Here is a 25,386-nt window from a genome sequence, read left to right on the forward strand (position 1 = left end):
AAGGACAAGGAGCAGGACACAGCTTGTCCGAGAAAGACAGGGAGCAAGACAAGGTGATCCAGAGAGAGAAAAAAGGGAGAGGAAGGCAGGAGAAAGTGCAAGACAGGCAAAAATTAGAGCCAGGAAGCAGGACAGAGATGGAGGGGAAAAGGCCTAGGATGGGTAGCGGGGGCGGGGGGGGGCAGGGAACCAGCACCAGGCTGCAGGACAGAGATGGAAAAATTAAACACAGAGACACAGGGAGCGCAACAGAATGACAGAGAGAGTAAAAAGTGACGGAGAGCAGGACAGCATTGGAGGAAAAAAACCAACTGTGATGAACAGTGGGACAGAGAGATATGGAGATCCAAAAAGAGAGAAAGGAAAGAAGGGACAGCCAGCTGGACAGGGGGACACAGTTAGAAAGAATGGAAGAGGGAATGGGGCAGAGGGAAAGACAGACAGAAAAGATAGTGAGAGAAAGCAGGGCAGAGGGACAGCAAGAGGAAAAAAAGAAAGGGACAGAGCGCTGGACAGAGATGGATAAAAAAGCAGCAGGGACAGAGCACAATAGACAGAAAGAGCGACAGGGAGCAGGGCAGATGGGGGGGGGGGGGGGGGGGGCCAGGGCAGCAGCAGGATGGAGATGGAGGAGAAAAAAACACCTGGGATGGTCAACAGGACAGAGACGAACATGAATAAGGGCAGGGAGTGGGACAAAGGAAAATAGCAAGAAACGACGGGATAGGAAGCAAGACAGAGCAACAGAGAATAATAATGACAATGAGAGAGAGAAAGACAAAGACCTTGAGAAGCACAGGGGGTTGGAGAAAGAAAGGGAGGTATTAGGAGCCCTGCAGAGAGACAGAAGACAACAAAAACTAGGGCAGGAAGCAGATGGTGAGCTACAGAATGAAAAAAAGCAGCAACAGTGAGCAAGACAAAGGGATAGAGAGAGAAAGAGAAGGAAGGAAGGAAGGAAGGAGGGAGATAGGAAGGCAGGGACACGGAGTGGCACGTACAGGCGCAGAGAAGAAAAGGACGCTAGGGAACAGGTCAGAGCAATTGTGGGGAAAAAGGGATAGATGCAGATCAGGAGAAAGAGATGGAATAGGAAAAAAAACCCAATGGTTGCAGGACAGAGACAGAGGATGAAAAAAAACAGGGAGAGGCAGCAGGAGAGAAGAACAGAGAGGCAAGGAGAGATAAAGGGACTGGGACGCGCAAGAGGGGAGGCTGGGCCCCGAGGGCCCGGGACTCACCACAGCTCTCGCGCTCAACGCTGCTGGGAGAATTTGCCCATTTGGACGCTTCCTTCTCCTTCCTCTTCTGTAACTCCGGTCGCTCAGCTGTCCTCCAACTAAGAGGATACACAGGTCTCTTACAGCTCTCATGAGACAAGGCTGCCCAGACACATAGCCTCGCTCACTCATGCGCTCTGCAACTACAAAGAGGGAATCTTCCTCACCCAGAGAGGCAGGCGCTCTCTTGCCTGCAGCGGGAGGCAGCTGCCGGCTGGGCCCTCTTTAGTGTATTCTTCAGCTGCTTTACCTGTCTCTGCCCTCACCAGCTTCAGCCACAGCAGCTCTCCTCCACAGCCAGCAAGCGCTCCGCCCGTCTCCTTTTGCCCCCACACCGCTAGGAGAGCGAGGCCAGGCACAGACAACCCACGCCAGCCTGAACCTGGGGCAGTCAACGGCATCCCCAGGAGAGGAACGGGCAACCTTGTCCTCAGCGCGGCCTCTAGGAGGGGGAAAGAATAACCAGTGGCCATTATTACCAGAGCCTGCCCCCGGCCACAGCCCCTCCTTATGCAGGGGCTTCTGCAGACACCGCTCCTTCCCTGCACTGCTGCTATCGGTACCGCATTAAGGGAGAATCCAGCGTGTTCGAGGGCCAGCTTCCAGCCTTCGCGACAGGCCTTGGGGGTGATCTAGGGCTACAGGACAGGCTTCAGGGCAGGTGCTGGAGCTGGGGGCAGCTGCATGGGCTCAGTGGGCCCAGGGGGGGCACTCAGGGGGAGCTCTGGCGAGTTGGGGACGCGCCTGGCGCCAGCGGCATGTCCTCCTCCTTCCCTCCTACCGCCGCTCTCTCTCGGGGAACTCCCCGGGGCTGCCCCGACCCCGCTCGCCCCCAGCGGCCCGGCAGCCTGCCGCAGCGGCAGCTTTGAAGCTTCCCCTCCCGCCACCCCCGGGAGCCCGGCGGGCAGCAGACACCCCTGCACCCACCAAAGGGGCTCGCTCACATCACATCATCGCCGCTGCTCCTGGCCCTCGCCCGCCACCGGCAATCGCGCCTGCCGCGCCGCCATGCCGCTCCCGCACACCGCGCATGCGCCGGACACCGACGGCGCGCCGGAGGGGCCACACCCGGCGCGCGAACGCCGGGACGCAGCACCGCGCTTCGGCCGCCAGGCGGCAGCAGCGAGAGCCCGGCGGGCGGCGCGTGCCCAGGGCCGGCACTGGCGCTGCCGTTCCGCGCTTTGCGCGCTGAGCGCGCGCCGGCACCGTGCATGCGGGGCGGCAGCGGCGTTTCCTTACCGGCAGCAGCACCGAGCGCGGCGGCATCGCCCCGCAGGCGCCGCAGTATCGCGTTGCCGTTATCGGCTGACGGCAGCAGCGTGGATGACGGCGGCGCCTCCGCCGCGCCCCACCTGCAGTACCGGATTTTGGTCGCCGGGCGGCAGCAGCGCCTTGCCTGGGGTTTCTCTGAGCACAAAGGCCGTCCTGCTCCCCGAGTCTGAAGTCAGGCTTTGGGGAAGCCTGCACGCCTCAATCCTCCTGCTTGGTGAGGCAGGGAGCAGCTGTGTGTGACCTGGGAGCGCCGCGGGGATGGGGCAGGATCCCGCCAGGGAAGTCCAGAGGGGCTTGGCTACCTGTGTGTTCCCGCTGTGGGAGACAGCCCTGGAGTACTGCTGCAGGGCCAGTCCTCTCACCGGGTCAGCAAGTTCACATCCGGGCAAACCGCTGTGGAGCTGCCCCCCAAGAAGCAGCTACAGGCACACAGAAAGCCATGCGGTCCCTACATGTGCCTGGGAAGCTCTGCTAGCCCTGGGAGAGGGCTGGGACTTAACCTTTCTCCCGGGCTAGGACCTGGAGGACACTGCTGTGGTGGGGCTGCAGGGAGCCACTCTCAGGGAAGGCTTGGAGCACAGGTCGAGTTGAGCCAAAGGACCTGCCCTGCAGGGTGCAAAACCTGAGTGGCTGCAGAAGGAGCTGATGGCCTGTTCCTGCCCCTGTGCCCTCTGGGCATGGGGCAGTGCAGGCTTTGGGCTGAGGCTGACCCCATGCCACAGCCAGGGCAGGGCTGAGGAGGGGCTCCAGGAGGAGTAGCCAGCTTGCCCAGGCTGATCCTCATCAACTCATCCTCCTGCTAGGACAGCACAGCTTCCCTTGCCCTTTCCCAATGCCCCTGCCCCACTGGCAGGGTGAGGTCCCTCACAGAGCTCTCTCGAGAACAAGCCAACATGTTTATTTACAACAACAGACCTTTTTTTGAAAAGCAGCAGCTGCACAAAGCCTGGCCCTGCCACTCCACAGCATGGCAGCTGTGATCAGAGGCAGATGTCCCCAGAGATAAGGACATTTCCCTTTGCCACAGGCAAATCTTCTCCAGGACCAAGTGGACAGTGTTGCCAAGTCAGCACCGCTGCAGTATCCTAGGCGCCATGGGCTTGGCACAGGTGGCACAAGCACATGTGCCTGGTGGTAGGGGCACTGCAGTGCTGCTGCAAGGATGGGCTGTACTGGCTGGGCGTCCCTTCTGAGCTGGAGGCTGTTAAGGTAGGAGATGGCACGGACATCTGCGCTGTCATTCCCTGTGTGAGTCCAACACAAGGCCATCGCCCTTGCAAGTCCATGCTCCTGGAGGTGTCCTGGGACCATTGCTCCCAGCCCGGGGAGCTCTCGGAGCTGCCAGGGCACTGCCTACTCAAGGACCACCACCTTTGTCCTTTGTAGCCTGCATCAGCCCCATAGGGCTTGGATGCTGCTGTCCCCTCTGTGCTAGTGGTCCCCTCCAAAGGGACTGCGGAGGCCAACTGGTAGAAGCTGCCATCCACAGTTCTGGCCTGTGCCTTGCAGCAGCCCCAGTGGCCTTGTGGGGCTCCTGGGGCTGATGCCACAAAGCCTCCATGGTTGATCCACACATCAGCTCCTTGACAGGGCTCAGGCCTCAGGTCTGTAGCCAGGAACCCTGTGACGAGGCCTGGAGAGACCACAGTGGATGCTTGCCCTGCTGAGGCCTTCGCCATCCCCTGGGGTATCCTCAGGGCTGCACCCGTGGCAGCTGTGCCCATCTCATTGCCTGAGCTGCAGGATGTGCCAGGCAGGGTGCTGGCCTCCAGCAATGCCTAGCCACTTTCCTCCCTAGGCATGAGGCCATAGAAGGGGACAGGCACCAGGTGGGAGCATGGTGGTGTGGAGGCTGCCGGGCAGGCAAGGGATGCCCCAAGCAATTGCAGCGTGTCCCAGTCCAGCTGGACGAGGTGCTTTCATTTCAGGGAGAGGGGACAGGCACAGCGTGGCCCCAGGGGCCCAGCCCCAGCCTGCATGAGTTTGGGCAGTGACTGATGCAGCATTTCCATGGACTGCTGCACTGCCACAGGGAGCCTTTGCAGCTTAATCTCCAGGCGTTTCCTTGCAGTGTGCATCCAGAGCTTGCTGCGCACCTCCTGGCTCAGCTCCAGCCTTGACATGACAAGAGGCGCTGCAGCATGAGGCTGGCTCCTGTCCACAATGTTGTCCTCACACCTGCCCTGGGTGGTGAAGTTGGCCTGACTGTATACATCCTCCTTTGGCAGGATGGAAGCTCATCCTATCACCAGTCCTCTTTCTGGTCCTGCTGCCCTGTTATCCAGGCTGGGAAGGGCTGGGGGGGCCATGGGTAAACCAAAAGGCTGTAGGCACTCCTTGTCCCACGGCAACAGGCCCCTGTCCAGGTGGAGGCGGCTCTCACGCACAACATTCCCCAGCACCGGTGGTCGGATGGCTGGCTCCTCCACACTGTCACTGAGAGAAGAGTCCAGGTGCTAGTTGCTTGCAGAGGGATCCAGGGGACACATCTGCTCAGCCAGTGACCTGGGGCACAGAGGCAAAGCAGAGCCATGCTGGCTGTGCGGCTCCTGCTGTTCCTCCCTGGAACTGTGCTGGACTGGCCCAGGGCCCGGGGCCCTGACATGCAGTGCTCCCAGGGGAGCTGCAGGTCCAGTGCAGTGAGCAGCAGTGGCGGGCACAGCACCAGTAGGGCCAGGGACTCCTCGTTGGGGTTGGGGTCCCCCCACAGCCTCCAGACTTACTTCTCTTTTACACTGTCCATGACGGCATCCGCCTTGCACTGCAGTGAGGAACACAGCCCGTGCCGTGGCAAGGACTGGCTCTGCCCTGGCCGGATGAGCTTTGGCAGGACATGGCAGCCCTGCTGCAGTGCTGCTTGCTGCTGGGACAGCTGCACTGGCATGGGCAGGGCCCCCAGCCACATTTCCAGTCCTTTCCTGGCCACATGCATCTTCAGGGCTAAACAAGCTCTGCTGCCATGCATGGGTCCAAGGGAGCAGGCGGACCCCAGCTCTAGAAGGGCTCCTCCATCCAGAGTCAGGTACATGTCTCAGGCTCTCAGAGGGATCGAGGCTCTCAGGGGAGCCAGAGGAGCTGCAGCCGCAGCAGGGGAGGTGGCCCCACTCCACCAGCTCCTCCAGGTCCTGCCATGCCATCTGCCAGGTGCCGCGGTCCAGCGTGGCTGAGAAGCCTGGTCCCAGCGAGGCCCCGGTCCCAGCCCATGCTGACAGCACCAGCTACTGCAGCTCCTGGGCAGCCTCGCTGCAGCAGGTGCAGCCGGGGCTGCAGCACCAGGGCCCGCACAGGGGGCCCACAAGACCACTTGCCTGCTGCTCACCACCTGCAAATCAGAAAGAGGGTGCCTGAGCTGGGGGGGGGGGGGGGGGGGGGGGCAAGGGACACAGGGACAGCCCAGGGACCATCCACCTGGGCTGCTCTGCACCAGGGCTAGGCTACTCTGAGAGACCCTGCCCTGGGGAAGCACATGCACACTCCTGGGTGGACCCGCAGGGGACTTACCTGGCTCGGTTGCCACCATTTCCAGCGTCCCTGGCTCCAGCCATCATCCTGTGGGCACAAGAGTGTGGCACAGTGACACACCTGGGGTCAGCCCCCACCCCGAGCAGCACCCCTGGCTCCAAGCAGACCCATACCTGTTGGCGATGGCCAGTGGGAAGCAGAATGGCCCCAGCAGCCAGGAGCAGGATGCTGAGGAGAAAGCTGCCTTTGCTCTTCGTGCAGAGTCTGACACAGCCATGCAGCGAGGTGTGGGATGGTGGCATGTGTTTTATAATGACCATGCTGCAAGGTCACAGCCCTGCAGGTAGGGATACCTCAGTGATGTCACAGGCCTGCATCATACCAACACTCACCCCCGCTGTGGGTACCAGCCCAGCGGTGCAGCCACCCAGAGCAGGGGCCCCCAGGGCTTTGGGCATGCTGCTGCCATGCACTGGCAGCTTCCCATCCCCATAAGCAGGTCAGGGATCCCAGTCTCAGAATCACAGACTGGCTGAGATTGGCAAGGAACAACTTGGTCTAGCCTGTCCTGCTCAAGCCAGGCCACCTGGAGCCCAGGACCGCATCCAGGTGGCTTCTGAATATCTCCAAGGAGGGAGACTCCACAAGCTCCCTGGGCAGCCTGTGCCAGTACTCAGTCACCCTCACAGTGGAAAAGTGTTTCCTGACATTCAGAGTCTCCTGCACTTCAGTCTGTGCCCACTGCAATATTTGATTTTCCCCAAGTGCAACATTTGAGCTTGGGCAGGACAGGGTGCCCCTGCCAGGGACTCCTCCATTCCAGGGTCGCAGAGATGTCACTCAGGCTCTCTGGGCGGGCTGAGGCTCAACTCCAGCTCTGTTGTTAATGTATCATCATTAATCTAGATACAAAAGAAAATACAGACTGTTTCCGTGGCTTCTGTCAGGGAGCAGCAAAGACTGGCTGCTCCCCAAAGGATGGGGAAGGCCAGGAGGCACCCCAGCACAGGCAGTAGCCTCACTAGTAGGATGCAGTCCCATGGGACCTGAGCACAGTGGGCAGAGCCAGAGCTGGTGACTGGGTCCATCGACAGCCACAGCAAGCGATGAACCAGGTCCAGGGTCCATCAGGAGCATGGGGCTGGGGGTAAGTTACAACAGACATCCAAGGGGTCCATCCAGGAGAAGAGCTGACTACAGCACAGGTCCAAGGCATCCATCCAGGAGACAGGGCTGCAGACCAGCACAGCTACAACATAGCTCAGAGGACAGAGGGCTCAGGGCTGAGCACAGCTGGGACTCCTGTGGGGGCCAGATGAGGCCGGCTGCTCAGGGAAATTAAAGCCTATTAATGCCCTCCAGGCCCCAAAAACTTTAAAAATAAGTCTAAAAGTCAGTTTACACTGAATAAGCTCATTTATTGCTCCCTTTCAATAAAGCAATTGAGCTTACAGAAAATGGTGCCACTCCACCCACTCTGGAGCTAGATGATTATTATACAGGGAAACACAATTTTAAGTTACCCTTCCTGAGATCTTCATGGTTTTAGAGCAACTTCCCTGTGCTCAAAAAACACTCAGAGAGAAGAAACATATCTTATATACAACCAGAAATAATGCTGGTGACTACTTCACTGAGAAAAATACAGGTTTTGATCGACATGAAGAAAAGTGAAATGCCCTGGGCAGAATTACCCAATATTGATTACAAACCCACAATAACAGGGTTCAGGCCCTGAGGAAGCCTGGCCTTGTGGGTAGCAGAATCACCCAGTGATTCCTGCCTGGTTTCTCTTTCCTTCTTCTCCAAAGCTGGGAAAGCCCCTGCAAAGCCAAGTAAGCAAAGCTGTAGGAACAGTTGCAGTCTATACCTTTTCAAGAAATGCTCTCCAAAAGAGCGTGCTGGAGGTAGCTGTGCTTCTCACCTGCCACAAATGCCTCCAGCAGCCACACAACCCCCCCCACCACAGAGCTGGCACACAGGGGTTGCTGTGGGATGGGGATGTTATAGGGCCCATTAAATGGTGACACTCACCTGCAATTAGACTCCCTGGGAAAAGTCCTCACAAAAAGGATAATTAGCATGCCCTTAATTGCCCCCACTCTCTCTGGTGCTGTAAGGGTATTGCTAAAAAATTTAGGTTTACTCTACCCAGGAAGAAGTAAGTGCTTAAAGACTGTTTTCTACACCTTCAATGCCAGAGGTTGCACAAGCAACATGGGACAGAAAGATAAAAAACCAGTGGGTTTAAATGATGTTAATTTAAGAGAAACTTAAAGCACTGGTCCGCATCAGGTAGGGCAGTGAACAGAGATAGCCAAAGCTGGCTTCAGGTGCACAGAGGTCAGGTGAGACATGCTTGCCTCTCCCATCTGGCCTTGTCATCCCCAGGTACGTGGTGGCCATCACTGGTCCCAGTGGTGCCGTGAAACTGTCCCCAGGGGCCGCCTGGGTTCCTTGCTGCTTTTACAGCTCTCTGCTGGGGAATGACCTGACCCTCTCAAGATGGACTACAGAGCCCTAAAAATTTCAGGAGATGACGTGTAGAAAAACAGGTTGCAGCTGACTTTCAGGAGAAAGGGCCCTTCTGCCTGAAGGCACTTTGAGTTTGGGTCTTTCTAGGAGGCAGGGCTCGACACTGGATCGAATCACCATCTTAATGCAGAGATATTAGTTAAAACAAGCAGCCAGGACCGTGCTTACAATCACTCAAGTCATACCTGCATCTGTGTGGCCCAAGTTCCCCCTTTCTCTCCTTCATTTACCAGCACATGTGCCAGGCACAGAGCTTGCAAAATTGCTCAGTCCCACTTTCTCCACCAAAATCCACAAACTGGGCCGCCTCCTCTACCAACTGCTAATAGTCACAGCTGGAGAAGGCAAGAAAACTGAAAAAAACCCACATGGCTCATTTTGATGGCTTTTGAATTCACATTTCTCCGCTTCTCATTGTGGCAAGGTTCTCCAAGCTTTGCCTAAAAATAAAACATCAATGAAGACAAAAGGGTTGTTTCTTGTAAAAGTATCCCCTCCCCTTTCAGGTTCCTGCATAGCCAAGAAAAGCTTAAATATCTATATGGGTGGGTGTGTATATATAGACTCTCTCTCTGCCTATTTATTTATGGACATGATATATACACAGTTTTTCATCAGTCCTAAGCAATTTCCATGCTTTGGTGCTGAGCAGCATTCCGAGCCAGCAACCAGCCACTGGCTGACACAAGCCGTGGTGGCTGTAGGATAATTCACACTTTTCCAGTTTAATGTCAGTCTCAGGTGATCCCCGCAAGCACATAGGCTCTTATTGCTCAGCGGTTACAATCTGTGGTTTTTTCTGTTCACTGAGTAACAATCTCTAATTCCTCCCACCAGGAACTTTGCTGCAAACTGATATATTTACTAGTAGTCCTTGGGCATTTTCCTAAGGCCACCTGTTTTTTACAGCCAGAGCACTGAACTGTGCTGCTGTCCCAGCCTAATTTATTCTTGACTTCCCAGTGCCAGGGACGAGTAGCAGGACAAGGCTATACAATGAACCACTGCAGGGAATCCCAGCCCACAGGAAGCCCCAGCATAATGACGATGCACAAGCCTGGCGTGTCTTTGGGGCTGGGATCCAGATGGTCAAGGGTCCCCGCCAGACCCAGCAATGGGGCCAGAAGTCAGACCTGGCACCCAGCAGCCCAGAAGTGGCGCCAAAAAGGTTCTCCATTGCCACCATCCATCCCAGGCCCTACCAATTTGGGTTCCATCAGCCCTGTGGCTTGCCATGAGCAGCATGTCCCACCTGTTGCCCCGGCGCCAAGCATTTAATGGCTCTGCTGGTTTTGGGGAGAGGTCCAAACCACATTTCCCCCTCCTGCTCCAGCACCTGCAGCTCCACTGATGGCCATCCTCCCTCACTTCCCCTTCTTCACCCTCTGGATGGGGCAGCAGCCCTGCCCAGGGCTCTGCCTCCCCTCCCAGTGCTCACCACCCAGTGAGCATGGCTTGCTCTCCTGCTTCGGCAGTTGCTCATTCCCTGTGCCGGTCAGGAAGGAAAGTTGGGTTTTTTTAATCCCTCAGCTGGGTGCAGCGGACAGGTTTTACCTTGCTCTGCCACATCTCGGTCACCCCGGGACGGGATGGCTCGCAGGCAGCAGACACAGCACGGAGAAGCCCTGGTTTCTGTTTGGGAGCTGCTCCTGCATGGTGGAGAGACAAGGCAGCTCCTGTCTGCCCCATGGGGCTTCTCTCCCTCCTCCGATCCCAGGGGCCGCAGCCATCACCAGCTGTGGCTCTCCACTGGGGGCCACTGCTGAGGCTTCGAAGTTGGGTGGCAGTGAAGCCCATGGCTAGATTTTAGGTGAGCCAACCTCACAGCCCGGTATGAAATGCAGATGGCTCCAGATTGGTGTGGGAGCCTCCAGCAAGGGAATCCCCACACCAGGGTTTTCCAGCTACTCCAGGGTCCAAGCCCCACACAGGCCAGCAAGGCCATCCCCGACGGTGTCCCTGTCATCCGTTCCCCTGGCTCCTGACATTATCCTGGCAAAAGCACACATATATCTACAGCACCCCCGCCCTCCATCACAGCTCTTGCTTCAGCCTCGTTCCGTGCAAGAACCGTCCTGGAAAGAGGAACTAACCAGCAAAAATAGGGGAAGTGAGCCTGTCCATATGGAAAGAGTCACAGCTTTCACAGCAGAAGCTGCTTTAACTGTTTATTTCCCAAAGCATGCAGCAGCTGCCCTGTGCTGCTAAAACCAGGGCCCAGCCATGCGCCAGCACCCCTGGGCACAGCCGCCTCAGTACCACTGGGACCAGCTTCCTGCGGCTCAACAATCCTGAGCAGGAGGTGCTTTTCCCAGCTGGGGGCACTGCGGACCCTGGGGGAAGGACAGGGGTGGAGTAGAGGAGGCTGCAGAGGACCCTAATGTAGATGTTGGTGTGGGGGGACACACCTGTGCCATAGGCTAGCCCCCATGGGGGGGACCTCCAAACCCACCAGTGCCTGCCCCAGGGTCTCCAGCAGCCTCTTCCACAAGAGAGAAGGGAGACCAGCATTGCACTGTCCCTCACACTGAAACCACACTGCACCACCTCCCCGCTTCCTCTCCTCGCCTCTGCTGTGGAGGAAAACCATGGCGTTGGCAGAAAAGCCCATGTGACCAGGGCCAGATCTCACCCCGTCATGAGAGCAGGACCTCAAGGCTGTGGGGCTGGGGACAGGTCCCTTGCATGGCATGAAGGAGCCCAGGTCACCCAGGAGCAGGTGGGATTCATCTGGGGGAGTCACCCAAGCACTGGCCAAGGGAGATGCACACAGTGAAAGTCCCTGGGCACAGTGAAGAGCTGAAGGTGAGATTTCTCCCTGCCCCATCCCCAGCAGAGCAGCTTTCATGGGGAAGGGGAGCTTTTGCAACAGGGAGGCAATGAGCTCCAGGCACCTCTACTTTCTGCTCCCCACCCACTTGTCTCAGCTCCACTCTGTCATTTCTCACATTCATCAGTTCTCACTTCTCCTTTCCCTTTTCTTAATTCAACCCCCAAAAGGAGGAACCACCCAGCAGCTGCACCCCCAGACAGCTCATTTTCCCAGCTCCCACCTCACCGCTCGGACGTCTGGTGAGGGCCCTGCGCCAGTTCAGCCATGGGCTGGGTGCTGGGGGGGGTACTGCTCGCCTGGGTGTCGGTGGCATGGGTGAGAGGGGCTGAGCAGTCCCAGGAGCTGTCCTCCCCTGGGGGGTTTCTGGAGTGCAAGAAGGCCTTGAATCTCCCAAGTCTGGAAGTCCTGCCGGGGGGGGGCTGGGATAACCTCAGAAATTTGGATATGGGCAGAGTCATCAACCTTGCCTACTCACTGTGCAAGACCACAGAAGATGGCTCTTATATCATCCCAGATGAGGTCTTCACTATCCCTCGCAAGCAGAGCAACCTGGACATCAACTCCGAGATCATCGAGTCCTGGAAGGATTACCAAAGCATCACCTCCGCCTCCATCAACCTGGAGCTGTCCCTCTTCTCCTCTATCAATGGCAAGTTCTCCTATGACTTCCACCGAACCAAGACCCACCAAGTTAAAGACCGTGCTGTCACCACCCGAGTGCAAGTCAGGAACCTGGTTTATACTGCCAAGATTGACCCAGGGGCAGTACTGGACAAGGGCTTCAAAAAGCAGCTGCTGACGATCGCCAGCCACCTGGAGAACAACCAGACGCGGATGGCTGATTTTCTGGCTGAGGTGCTGGTGCTTAACTATGGCACACACACCATCACTTCTGTGGATGCCGGAGCCAGCTTGGTGCAGGAGGATCAGATCAAGGCAACCTTCCTGAAGGACAGCTGGGCCACACGGAGTGCTGTCACTGCCTCGGCCGGCGTGGCCTTCCACAGCATCATCAGCGTAAAAAACGAGGAGTCCCTGGATGCCAGCTCTGGCTTCACCAAGCAGTATCTGGAGAACCGCACCAACTCCAGGGTAGAGAGCATTGGTGGGACCCCCTTTTACCCAGGCATCACCCTCAAGACCTGGCAGGAGGGGATCAGAAACCAGCTGGTGGCTCTTGACCGCTCAGGGCTGCCCCTGTACTTCTTCATTAACCCCAGCACCCTACCAGAGCTGCCCACCCCCACGGTGAAGAAGCTGGCCAGGCGAGTGGAGATGGCTATCCGCCGCTACTACACCTTCAACACCTACCCAGGCTGCACCGACGCCACCTCACCCAACTTCAACTTCCATGCCAATGCCGACGATGGCTCCTGCGAGGGTGCCATGACCAACTTCACCTTCGGGGGAGTCTTCCAGGAGTGTGCCGGGCTGGCCGGCCCCGACACTGGCACGCTGTGCCAGGGGCTGGAGCAGAGGAACCCCCTCACTGGGGCTTTCTCCTGCCCCACCACCTACACGCCGGTGCTGCTGGGTGTGCAGGAGCGGGAGGAAGGCCACAGCCATCTGGAGTGCCACAACAAGTGCATCCTGGGCATATTCTGCCACCGCGAGTGCCGGGACGTCTTCTTGCTCTCCCGGGTGCAATTCAGTGCCTACTGGTGCGCTACGAGTGGGCCGGTGGCCCCAAGCTCAGGATACCTCTTTGGGGGACTGTTCAGCGCCCACAGTGCCAACTCCATCACTGGTGCCCAGTCCTGCCCCTCAGGGTACATCCCACTGAAGCTCTTTGATGAGCTCAGGGTGTGTGTGAGCCAGGATTATGAGGGGGGCAGCCAGTATGCGGTGCCCTTTGGGGGCTTCTTCAGCTGCCAAGCAGGAAACCCCTTGGCGGGGCAGCACCAGGGCACTGCCGAGGATCCCCATGCCAAGAGCTGCCCCCCAGGCTTCAGCCAGCACTTGGCGCTCATCAGCGATAGCTGCCAGGTGGAGTACTGCGTCCAGGCTGGCATCTTCACAGGGGGCTCACTGCCGCCTGCCCGCCTGCCACCCTTCACCCGGCCGCCCACCAGCCTGCCAGCCATCAACACCGTGCTGGTGAGCAGCGGGGATGGAGACAGCACCTGGGTCAGGGATGGCCAGAGCCACGCATGGCGGCTGGCCCAGCCAGAAGAGATCCAGCACACAGCGGAGATGGTGAGAGGCCGGGGGCTTACGGGCGGCGAGGTGGCTGGCGTCACTGCAGCGGTCCTGGCGGGGCTGGCCACCATCCTGGCAATGGTCTGCTACAGCCGCTGGAGGTACAAAGTGATGGGGTACCGCGCGATGGGTGAAGGGGACAGCCTGGCCGCCGTGAGCCCTGAAGACAGCACTGTGCTGAGCGTGGGCGAGGGGTACCAGCAAGAGTCAGAGGGGCCGATGGTGTGAGCGTCCTGCACCCGCAGTTGCCAGGCGATGCCTTGTGCCTCAAACCCAGGTAAAGCCCCCTGCCCACCTGCCCTTTCCAGGGGCAAAGCTGCGCAGCCACCAGCCCCCTGCCTCTCGTCCCCTGGAGCCAAGGGTCCCTGTCCCCATAGAGGCCCCAGGCTCACCCCTCCATGGGGCGACGTGCTCTCGCCTTCCACTGGATCCCCAAGCTCCAGCCTCGAGCACCTGGGAGGCTCCATGGCCCTCCAGACATCCCTCCCTGGCTGACCTCAGAGGCCAACTCCCAGGGTCAACCCCTCACCAGGACGCACCACAATATCCCTCCGCAGCTGCATCTCCCCGGCTCCAACCAGTCCCAGGGCTCCGCCCCTTCAGAGATAAACGAGTTTTCCCTCCACTGCAAGCCATACCCCAGCCGTCCCCTCGCCCCAAAACCTAAAAAGGGGACCCAGGGCCCTTCAACAAGCTGCTGGGGACACTGGGGTGCCCAAGGAGAAGGAAAGCCTCAGCACAGCCATCTTCCCCCCCAGGGTGGCCCCAGAAAGCCAGGGGAAGCTGTGCAACCCCCCTACTCTCCCTCCCAACACATGGGAACACCAGCAGGACTCAAGCACATCCAGGGCAGAGACTTGCTACTTCTAAAACCATTGGGTCAGGATGCATGCTGGGGCCTGACTCCTGGGAGAAGACCCCCAGCCCTCCAAGCCCAGAGAGCCCCCCCAGCTACTGCAGGCAGCCAGGGCCAGCACAGACAGCATTAGCAACGCTTCACCTCGCGGGAACGAGGGGCCCCCGTGGAAACGCGCGCAGAGTTAGCCACCGATTTCTGTCCACTGCAACCGGAGGGCAACCCCGTCTCCATGTATATCTATTGGGATAGATATACACACGCATGCAGAAGGCACGGATCAGTTTTATTTCAGCCAGCAACTAACTGCATAGGCAACACGGCATTAAAAAAGGAAAAAAAGTCATGTTGTGAAAAGACTGTTAAGAGCCGTGAGGCCTGCACCTGGGGAGGGTGGGGGACCCCCCCCTTTCCTCCCCCAGATCACAGGAGGGTTTTGCATAGCCACAGCCAGGGTTTTTCTGCGGTGGGGGAAGCCTGGGGCTCAGGTGGAGGAGAAATCACACTGCTGCAGCTCTGCTAGCTGCAGAGCTGCCCAAAAAGGGGGTTTTCATGGGGAAAGAGGTTTTCTCCCTTGAGGTAGAAAATAACATCCCATGCCGGGGACAGACCAGTGCAAAGGGGCATCAGGGGGACAAGGGGTGCCTGGCCCTCCCCACAGTGCCTCCTCGCTCGCCTGGCCACACAGACGACGGACAGAAGACAACAGAGAGGCCAGGCCGTGCAGGGACAGTGACCGTCCCCTGCCATCTGCTTTATTGACCCCCACCCCCTCCTGCGATGCACCCCCCAGGCCAGGGAGAGGAAAAACAGCAACGACAACAGAACGATGCACAGCAGGATGGGTCCCCCTCCTGCACCACTGTCCCCTGGGACAGAGGGAGAAGTGACCCACCCACCCCCCCCCAGGAAAAACCAGGAGGGGAATGCAACAAAATGGGCTAGGAGGCCCCAACCCCACCCCCAGGGAGCAACAGTGCAGGGCTGGGGGCAGCCTGGGCAGGGGTGGGTGATGCCCCCCACTCCACTCTCCAACCCCGGGGGTCTTGTGGGATAGGGGCATGAGCGCAGGCCAGCCCCCACCAGTGGGGAGTGTCCCAGGGCGGCCCCGAACCTGTGGGGACCTTCCCAGCACCCCATCACAGGTGGCTCTGAGATGCCCTACGACGGGGACTCCAAGATGCCATGCAAAACCCCCCCCCGCCCCCATCACCCACACTCCCCTCCCCACGCCAACGCCCTGGCCAAAACCACCGTGCCAACCCACCACCAGCCAGCCGACTCCCCCCCCCCAACTCAAGGACCTCTAGGGATGGTGCTGGGACCCAGCAGGAAGGGGAACGGTTCCCACCCTCACTTGTACCCTGGCCCCATGGGGACCCACAGGCGACAGCCCCACCGCAGTAGGGGAGTGGTGCTGCCCCCGTCCTGTCCCATGTCCTGTCCCCCCCCCCCCCGCCCCCCCCCAAGCACCACCAGGGCTCAGCCCCCAGTCTGGCCACAGCATCGCACTCTCCCAGCCCACCTCCCAAAACGCCACCACCTCTATGTACATACATATGACAAAACCCCAAAACACGAGGTATATAAAAATTAAACGCGGGGACACCCCCATACGAACAGTTCAAGGAACCCACTATGGAGGGAGTAGGAGACAGGCCAGGAAACGTGCCCCCCCACCCCCACCGCCCCTCCCCGGCACGGGGCTGGGCAGCCCAGACAAGGGGACCCTGCAGGGCACAGCTCAGACACAGCCAAGAGGAGAAGGGGGCACGGGGCTGGGGGGCCAGCCAAGGCAGACTGCAGCCCCCAAAACCTCCATGGACACAGGAGACCAGTGGGAAAGTACTGGACAGGACGAACAAATGAACAGACGGCTGAGGGACGAGGCAGAGCGAGGGGGACTCCCATAGCCCCTGCTCCCACCCCAGGCCAGGTCCCAGCCCCAGTTGGGTGTCAGGAGCATCAGGCCAGGCTGGGAATGTCCGATGGATGAGGAAGGAGGGGAACGTGGCACCCCGTAAGCCCTCGGCACGGTGGCAGCGGGGCTAGGACACCGGACGGAGGGGACAGCCAGGCCAGCGTGAAGCCCTGCAGCTCTGCGGGGGGGGGAGGCTCCCTCCCCACGGGAGTGAAGGGGATGGCCAAAAGGACCTTCTCCCACATTTCCAGCCAGCCTGGGGATGCTCCCACTGGGCGGGTGCCACCAGGAGTGGAGGACTCCAGGTGTCCCCTGCAAAACCCCCAGGTGGATTTCTCCAGCAGCTTTAACCTTGGGAGGGCAGCACGGGTGCCCCTTCCATTGCCTCCCTGCTGTCGTCTCAGTCCTTCTCCTGTGCCAGGCTCTCCTCCGTGATGCCCTGGGCTGCGAGCTCGGCCAGGACATTGTCCAGGTAGTTGATGTCGGGGTAGCCATGGCCAGTGAGGTTGGAGCCGAACTCTGTCTTGTGGTGGATTTCATTCCAGATCACCGTGTCCGACTCGCCTGTGGTGCTGGAGGTCCCGATGGCAAAGATCAAGCGCCGGTCCCAGGCTACCAGCAGCAACTTCAGTACCTGTGGAGGGGAGAGATGGGGCAGGCAGCAAGGCAAATGACGGGTGCAGGGGAAGCACCCACTCCTGCTGAGGGCATGCCTGACCATGCCGGTATGCCCCAGCAATGTGGGCAGCCCACAGCCAAGCCCTCCCAGGGAGCTCGTGATCCCAGCATGGGGTCCTACCTCCACCAAAATAGCAGGACCACGCTGCAGAGCTCCGCCAGAGCATGGGAACATTGCTGGGCTAACAGAGCACATGCTGGATGGGCTACGGGGAAAACCTCCACCCAGATTTGCCTCCATAAGCCCTATCTACTTTTCCCCGTGCTCCAAATAGCTGCTCGCTCCCACTTCCCCTTGATATGCCCTTGAGCATTCCTTGGCCACCTTGAGCCACCCGGGTGAGCTCCTCACCTTTCTGCCCTTCTCGCTGTCCGGCAAGTAGCAGTGCCGGGGGAAGCCGCGGGCGGTGAAGCTCTTCCCAGGGTTTGGGTGCTCTGGTCCCTGCAGCGTGTGGAGTAGGAGAGGAACAAAACCCTTTTGGAGCTCAGAAGGATGCTCTGGGCACACAGTAACACCCCAAGCTCCATGGATGCAGAGCTGCTCACTGCTGTGCTGGGTGGCCACACTCCAGCATGGTGGTCCTAAACACCACCGTCCCCCCTGCCACCAAGCAGATGGGGCCAGCACTTTCATGCAGATGTACCCCAGACTTCCCACAACATCCTTATGGACATGCAGCTCCCAAAACGTCACTGAACCTGGAGCTCTGAGTCAAGGCAAGAGCTGCAGCGTGACCTGGGGGTGACGCAGTGGTGACAAAGGCCACCAGCCCCCACAGGGGACCACCCACATACACCCCTGGGCATAGGGCCGGGCCGCACCTGCACCCCTGGGGGAATGTTGTAGATGATGCGGATGGTTTTGCAGTCAGAGTGGCCAGGCAGCGCGTGAGGGATGACGTGATACTCCATCTTCCCTGGGGGCTGTGTCCCTGTCTTCACCCCATAGATGGTTTTGCAGGTAGGACACTGCAGGCTCCCATCCTGAGAGCAGGAAAAGAGGGGAACATAATGAAACCAGCGTCCCCCAGCACTGAGCCAGACTGGGTACGTTGTCCCTGAGCAGCACTGAATGCCGTATTCATCATGAAAACAGTCATTTCAAAAACACTCAGGAAGCAGGGGGTAGGGCTGGGAGAATTTGCTATGGTGACCCAACTTCAGCCAAAAACCTGAGGCTCTTCCTCATCAGTTTTACAGTCCTTGCTACTTTGCCTACCTCTGGTTTGGTTTTGCTTTTGTTTTTTTAAAGAAGATAATAAATATTAAAAAAAACCCAAGCAATGTGAAACACATTTTCCTGGGAATGTTGAGCACAAGAGCCATTTGCAGGGGGCTCAGGAAAGCCCACCTGCGGCTCGAAAAACAGTGCCTGGTGCCAGATGCCAGGTAGCTCTGCTCAAACACACAGGGATCAAAGGTCACTGCCACTAACCCTGGGAAGGAAAGCAAGGACATAAAACTGGGCATGGCGGGGGGGAAATACCCACGCAACACTGGTTTCTGATTTAGTGGTCCCAAAGTGCTTGCTGCTGATAAAAATTAAACTCTGTCAGGGCGGGGAGGTCAGAGCCCTCTGGGGCAGCAGGACTCGAGCACCGGCCCACTGAGGGCAGGTGGAGCTCGACACAGGTTGCTGAGCTGGGGGCTTGGGCATCCGCCGGGGCTGCAGCCTTGCACCTTGTTGCCATTGTTGTACATGGCGACCAGGCAGTGCAGGTGGAAGACGTGGCCGCATTTCACCAGCTTCCCCACCAGGTCGGGCTTGACGGCCGGCTGGGGTCCTTTGTAGCCGGAGGGTGCAGAGAGGCGCTCCATGCAGATGGTGCAGTCCTGCGGAGAAGGGGAGGAGAGGGGTCAGACGGGAAGATGCGGCCGGAGCCTCTCTGAGGACATGGGGCTGATGAGCTGCCCTGCTCTTGCCCAGGGACCAGCACCCACCCCTGGTGCCGTGCTGTCACCCTGGGCCACCGCAGGGGCCGGCCACCACGTGTGTGTGGCAAACAGCCTCTCTTCGGAGAGGGACAGGGACAGGGCAGAGCCATGAGGGGTGGTGGGAAACCCCTGCATGGTGGTGGGGGGGGGCAGCACCCATGCCCCCAGTCGCTCCTCCCAGAGCAAAGCACCCCGGGGACACCCCAGCGTGACCCCCACTGCTCGCACCTCATCCAGAGGATGCCGCACCTTCTGCAGGTATTTTTTCAGTACCTCCTCCGGGGTTTTACCTGCAGGAGAGCAAGAGTCAGAGGGGCTGGAGGGCAGCATGGGGGAAACCCACTGCTGGGGGCAGCAGAAGGAGACGGGGGGACAGGGGAACCAGGTAGGAAAGGGGGGACTGGAACAGGGGCCAAATGGCAAAATGCCTCTCACCCTTCTTGGCCTGCTTCTTGGTGGTCTTGCGGCAGGTGTGGGAGATGCCAGGGATGGACTGGATCTCACTTTTGCTGACGGGTGGGGGATGCAGCACCAGCTTGGGGGGCCGTGTCAGGCAGACGGGCAGCCCGGCTGCACTCATTAGGATCCCCGTGATCCCTAGGCAAAGGGATTCAAAATGGGACTGAGGAACCAGCACCACCCAAACCCCAGGTGTTCCCCCAAAAACCGCCCCGCTGGGGCAGACCCCCCCACCCGGGGAGGCCAGCACCCACAGGCACCAGGCACCCCGCTGCAGCCCCATCCTCACCTGCCAGCGCTGGGTTGACGGGGCTGGAGCCAGTGAGGTTCTTCACGGGGACGGTGGGGACCCTGCGAGGAGCCAGCAGAGACCACATCAGGGCCAGCGGCAGGCACCCACGTCCCTGCAGCCCCCGGGGGCCAGCGGGGCCCAGACAATAGTTGCCTGAGCAACTGCCACCGGCCCTGGCTGGAAATAGAGAATCCCCCGACAGGGCTACGTGCCCCCGCCCCACCGTTGCCTTTTCTCTCACTCTTTAGAAACCCCGCCTGCATCTCCATTCATGGCCCCTTTTTGTCACAGTTCCCCGGGCCGGTCTGTTGGTTTTTTCCTCTTTTCTCCTATGGCCACATTGCTGCCACAGCTCTTCCCCCCCACCCCCCGCCCTTGGGGCTCTCTTCCATGGGAAAGTTTCCCAGCGGGTCAGGAGCAGAGGGAAGGGGGAGGATGGAGAGGGAGAGGAAAGGGGCCAGGCTGCAACAGAAGGCTGACGGCAGAGCCAGACAAAGGGGAGAAACAGGCTCATTAAATGCCCACCCCCTCAAAAAAAAAGCGTCTTCAGAGGGTGCGGCTCTGGAGGGACCCCTTCTCATGGTGCCTGAATGGCTTTTCTTTGGGCCTTTCGCAGTCCCCTACCACCAAGAGAAAGAGCAGCCTCAGCCTCCTCATTGAGATGCAGGAGCCACCTTGTCCCTGCTCCAGTCCCCAGGCACGCGTGGGGAAGGCGAGGGGCCCAGCAGAGCCCTCTGCCCATGGGAGGTTGGGGACCACTGAGGCCCGTCTCCCCTCAGGCTCAGGGGTGACAGCACCCCTGCAGTGGGGAGTCCCACGGGACTGCGGCCCCTCTGTGCCCTGGGGAGGGAGGGGGAAAAAAAAAAAAATAAAAAAAAAAAAAATCGCACTGCCCCTGTTGTCCCCCCAGCTACCTTCCCGCTCGCACACAGCAGACTCACCCAGAGGCAATGAGCACCCGGGACTGGGCGATGGCCAGGCGCTGGAGGTGGCTGCGGTTCAGGGTGCCGAGGCTGGGACGGGATGCCTTGCCGCTCCCCGTGCCGGGGGGGCTGGCAGTGGAGCTGGCCGAGCTCAGGGCGGGCGTGCTGGCCGCCTGCCGCCGGCCCCCTTGGGTTGCCAGCGGCTTCAGTGAGCCACGCACCGCGGCCATACCGTTGGGTGCCTTGGCCCCTGGGGCCGGCACTGGAGCTTTGGGGGCAGCAGGTGGTGCAGGAGGTGCTTTGCGGGGCTGCAGGGTGGCGGTGCCAGGGCTGGCGGCTGACACAGTGGCTTTGACGCTCATGACCAGGAGGCACTGGGGACAGGCGCAGGCGGGGAGTGGGGGGGCCGCCACCCCCCCAGGGCTGGCTGGCCAGGACTGCGACTTGGGCAGGGTGCCTGAGACCAGTGGGTAGACCATGTCAAGGCGGCGGCGGACGCGGCGCTTGCGCTGGGTCTGCCGGTTGATCTGGCCCATGGTGGCAAAGTCGATGACATAGCAGAAGCCAATGGCGCTCAGGTCCACCCAGGGGTGCTGCTTCTCATAGGCGCGCTGGATGGTGATGCCCACGTCCATGTCGTAGGGCGTCCACGACCCGCTGTCATTCTCCCACTCCCACACAACTCCCTTGCCTGGCGCCGACGATGGGTCGTAGTAGCTGCGCCGGACAGGGCGGATAGTGCCTGAGGGAGGGCGAGAGATGCCGTCAGACCCTGGCACTGGCACCCACCCATGGGCAGGGAGCAAAACCACCCCAACCTGCCCCACTGGTGCTGTTTGGCACAAGGAGAGGACAGCCTTCTGGCTCAGCTGTTGTCCCCACCCTGCCAGAGGACTGGTATGCCTTGGTTTCCCCAGGCCGCTGCCTGCAAGCCACCCTGCCACCGGTGCACCCGAAGGGCCAGGGAGCCCCTGGGCCGTACGTGCACGGCACTGGGGTGCACCCCCAGTGTGACCAGGGTGAGGGAAGGGCAGATTTCACTCCCGTTGGCCTACGGTGGCAGCCACCCTCCCAGCGCCAGCATGCAGCCACTCAGCCCTGATGAGGAAACACAGAACCACAAGCTTGGCCACTCCAACCTGCTCCCAGGGACCTCCCATGGGAGCCCAATGAAACCAGGCATGTAGGCATCAGACTCCTGCAGTGCCTGCCACGGCCCTGTGTCCCTCTCAGCTCCGGATCGGGATGGGGGAATAAAAGATTTAAGGGGCAGCTCCAAGCCCCGCAGCAGTGACATGCTCAGGCACCCATGTGCACAGGGGAGCAGGGCTTCCACCAGCCCCACCATCTGCAGCTACCAAACTGGCCCGTGACGAAAACCCAGCCCGTGGCACAGGAAAAATCCCCACAAGGCCAAGCAAAGGAGTTTAAGTGGGGCCCCGTGCCCAGCTCCTGCTCCCCCATCTGCGAGTGTTAAGAGTGGCACGAGAGCGCAAAGCACGAAGGCTTTGTGGCTTGCATCCTTATTTTTGCTAGGTGCTTCCTTCCCCACCACTCCCAGCTGACTACGATGCAAAGCACGGACACAAATTTTGGAAACTCCTACAACGAGGAGAAAGTCTTCCTCTTTGGGACGTTTCACAGCACAGCAGGGCAGGCTGAACGTGGCTGGGCTCAGCCTCGGGGTCCCATCCTGAGTGTGCTACTAGCAGAGTTGTTTGGTTAATAGGTGGGATGAGCTCACGAGCATCGCTGCCTCCACACTCTTCTGCAAAACCCCATGGCTCAGCCCCACTGCCAGCAGTAGGAACAAGAAAGTTCAAAGAAAAGAAATAATAAGCCTGCTTCTTCAGCTTTTCACCACGTGTCTTGCAAAGCCTGCAAGAATTTCAGTCCCTTTTCACCCCCACCTCTCCGCTGGGAGCAGCCACCACCATCGGTCCCCACATAGGACCACTTCCCACAGTAAAGTGGGCTAAAAAGGAAAAGCTGTTTATTAGCACTAATGACAGGCGCACATCAAGCACCCTGCTATGGAGAATGGGGTGCAGCTGCACCCCAGGCAAGCCAGGCCACCCATCCATGTCCTGCAAAGGGGCACCCGGGGGAGAAAAGCTGCCAGCATTGGTGGCACAAAGCAGGGCCAGAGGGGAGCGGGGCGGTGATTTATCCTAATCCGGCGTGAGGCAGGGAAGGCGGCAGCAGCGGCATGAGGCATCTGGCGGTCCCTGGGCGGAGGTGTGGGAACGCTGTGTGTCCCCCCAGCCCAGCACGGCCAGCCGGCCTCCCATTCAGCAGGGGAAGAAAAGGGACAATAGCTATTCAGGGCCTGCCAGGGTCGCGACCCCCCCAAATCAGAGCTGTTTAATGACCCAAAATACCAACATCCCCAGCAACCCAGGGAGAGACAGAACAATCCCCCTTTCAGGCCTCCTCCCTGGGCAACAATAGCCCTCAGAGGCTGGCCCCCAGCCCTGCCGCAGAGGTCCCTTGTCCCCACACCCCCGGGCAGGGGAGGGTCCCTGCCAGCCCCCAGGGCTGCTGGGAGGCGGACAAAGGAGGGTGTCCGGCACGCCACTGCAGCCAGCACCCCCTGTACCAGGGACATTGGCTGGCCCCCTTCCCACAGCCATCACAAGGGTGTTGGGGGGGGGGGGGGGGGGGCACAAATCCCCTGTGCCAACCTCTCTCCCACGGGCGCCTGTGCCCCACATCCCAGACACCCCCAGGGCCATATGTGCCCCATGACTTTGGGAATCTCTCCTCACCCTCATCACGCTGGGGACCCTCATACCGGCTCATTGCCCCCCTCCCCCCCCCAATCCGCCTTTACCTGTCCAAGCCACCACCCTGAGGACCCCACACCTGCCTGTGCCCTCCCTGAGCATCCCCCCACCTGCTTCTGCCCCCACCCTGGGCACCCCCCATGGGCTGCTGTGACCCAGGGCCAGATTTGGCCCCCAAGCACCAGGCCCTTGGGGTTGATGGTGGCTCAGAGGTAGCACAGGAGTGGGGCACGGTGGGGCAGGGTGCTGGGGTCTGCAGGGGACGAGCTCCGTGCATGAAGGGACTGCGGACCGGGAGAGGAAAAGGCCGCAGCATGCAATAGGGCCCAGGGAGATGCAGCAGGGAGGAGGCCGGGCAGCACAACCCTGCAAGGGACCAGGAATGTGCAGGCAGGGCCAGGCAGCATGGGATATGGCAAGCACCTGGGGACCAGGTGGGATGGCATAACACAAGCTGGCAGCGGGCAACCCTGGGCAGTGCAGGCTTGGGCTGGGCAGCAGCGCAGGACTGGGCAGCAAGGAGCGTAGCTGTGCAATTCCAGGGCAGGCAGAGCAAGACAAACCCAGATGCAGTATAGGACCGGGCAATGCAATCCAGGATCAGGCAGCATAGCGCAGCGCAGAGCCCAGCAGCACAGCACAGTACAGCCAGCAACGCGATGGCAGAGCAGGCAATGGGATGTAACACAGGGCAAGGCAGCACAATGCAATATGGGACTGGGAAAGGCAGCGCAGTACAACATAGCTCCAGATCAGGCAGTGCAATGCAGTATGGGACCCGGCAGCACAGCATTGTGCAACACCGTGCAATGCAATTCCAGGTCAGGCAGCGCTGTGCAATACCAGACCTGGCAGCAAAGCGCTGCATGGTGGAACTCTACACCAACCGGTGCAATGCAATAAGGGACCTGGAAATACAGAGCAAATCCAGATCAGTCGCATCAGGCAGGAAAGCACCTAGCCGGGCAGGGCAGCGCAGGGCCTGGCACCACAACCCCGTGCCGTGCAGCGACCGGGCAGCGCTGGACGGGACCCGGCAGCGCAGTGCGGTGCCACGCAACCGCAGAGCCGGGAGCACCGAGCGGTGCGAGACCACGCAAGGGCTGGGCAGCGCTGGAAGGCGCAGCACGGTGCGATGCAACTCTAGAGCTGGGAGCACGGTGCAACGCCAGGCCGGGGAGCCTCAGGCAGCGCGGGGGGGCCGGGCAGCGCCAGGCCAGACCGGGGAGCCCGGCACACCGTGCAACCAGGCAGGGCTGCGCGGCGCCCGGCGGCGCGAAGCGGCACAAAGCAACGCAACGGCAGCCCGGGGAGCCCAGCGCGGGGCCCGGCCGGGGCGGGCCGAGCAGGGCGGGGGTCGGCCGTCCGGCGGCTGCCCCCGGGCTGACTCACCGGTGTCCTGGCGGAACTGGTGCATGGACTGCAGGTCGATGATGTAGGGCGCCAGGCGGCTGTCGGCCTGGCCCAGCACCACGCTGCCGCCCGCCCGCGGCCCGGCGCGGGCCACCGCCTCGATGTGGTGGCTGACGGCCGGGCTGTAGGGCCGCCACCGCCCGTGCTCGTTCAGCCATTCCCACACCACCACGGCCGAGGCCAGCAGCATGGCTCCGCCGCCCCGGCCCGCCCCGGCCCGCCGCCTCCCCCGGCTCCAGCTGGCCGCCGCAGACGCCCCGCGGCCGCTGCAGCCCGCCCCGCCGGCACTCGCATGCTCGGCGCGGCGCAGGGCTCTGCCCGCCCCCGCCCCGGGGCCGGCCGCCGAGCGGGCGCGGAGCGAGGCCGCCCCTCAGCGCCGCGGCGGAGCGCAGCGCAGCGCCGCTCCCCGGGCGGCGGCGGGAGGCGGGAAGCGGCTGCCCCCGCCCGCACCGAGCGCGCGGAGGGGCGGGGCCGCCCCACCCCTGACGTCACCGCGCCCGGCCCCGGCGCGGGGGCCCCGAGCATCCCGCGGGGGGCCGGGG

At 60.5% G+C, this 25,386-nt stretch overlaps 2 protein-coding genes across 2 annotated transcripts; one reads left to right on the plus strand and one right to left on the minus strand.

Annotated features, from left to right (window-relative positions):
* Positions 1 to 11,646: 11,646 nt before the first annotated feature.
* MPEG1 (macrophage expressed 1) lies at positions 11,647 to 13,809 on the plus strand. Its single transcript, XM_075712178.1, has one exon. The coding sequence runs from the start codon at positions 11,647 to 11,649 to the stop codon at positions 13,807 to 13,809; it is 2,163 nt and encodes a 720-aa protein (XP_075568293.1).
* Positions 13,810 to 16,758: 2,949 nt separating this feature from the next.
* On the minus strand, positions 16,759 to 25,034 carry DTX4 (deltex E3 ubiquitin ligase 4). Its single transcript, XM_075712685.1, has 9 exons — positions 24,824 to 25,034; positions 20,664 to 21,387; positions 19,720 to 19,781; positions 19,407 to 19,568; positions 19,200 to 19,261; positions 18,717 to 18,869; positions 17,859 to 18,020; positions 17,389 to 17,478; positions 16,759 to 16,992 (listed from the first exon to the last, which is right to left on the minus strand). Exons 1-9 carry the CDS (start codon positions 25,032 to 25,034, stop codon positions 16,759 to 16,761), a joined length of 1,860 nt encoding a protein of 619 aa, XP_075568800.1.
* Between the last annotated feature and the right edge of the window lie 352 nt (positions 25,035 to 25,386).

Source organism: Pelecanus crispus, chromosome 6, assembly GCF_030463565.1.
Source record: "Pelecanus crispus isolate bPelCri1 chromosome 6, bPelCri1.pri, whole genome shotgun sequence".
Classification (NCBI taxonomy): Eukaryota; Metazoa; Chordata; class Aves; order Pelecaniformes; family Pelecanidae; genus Pelecanus; species Pelecanus crispus.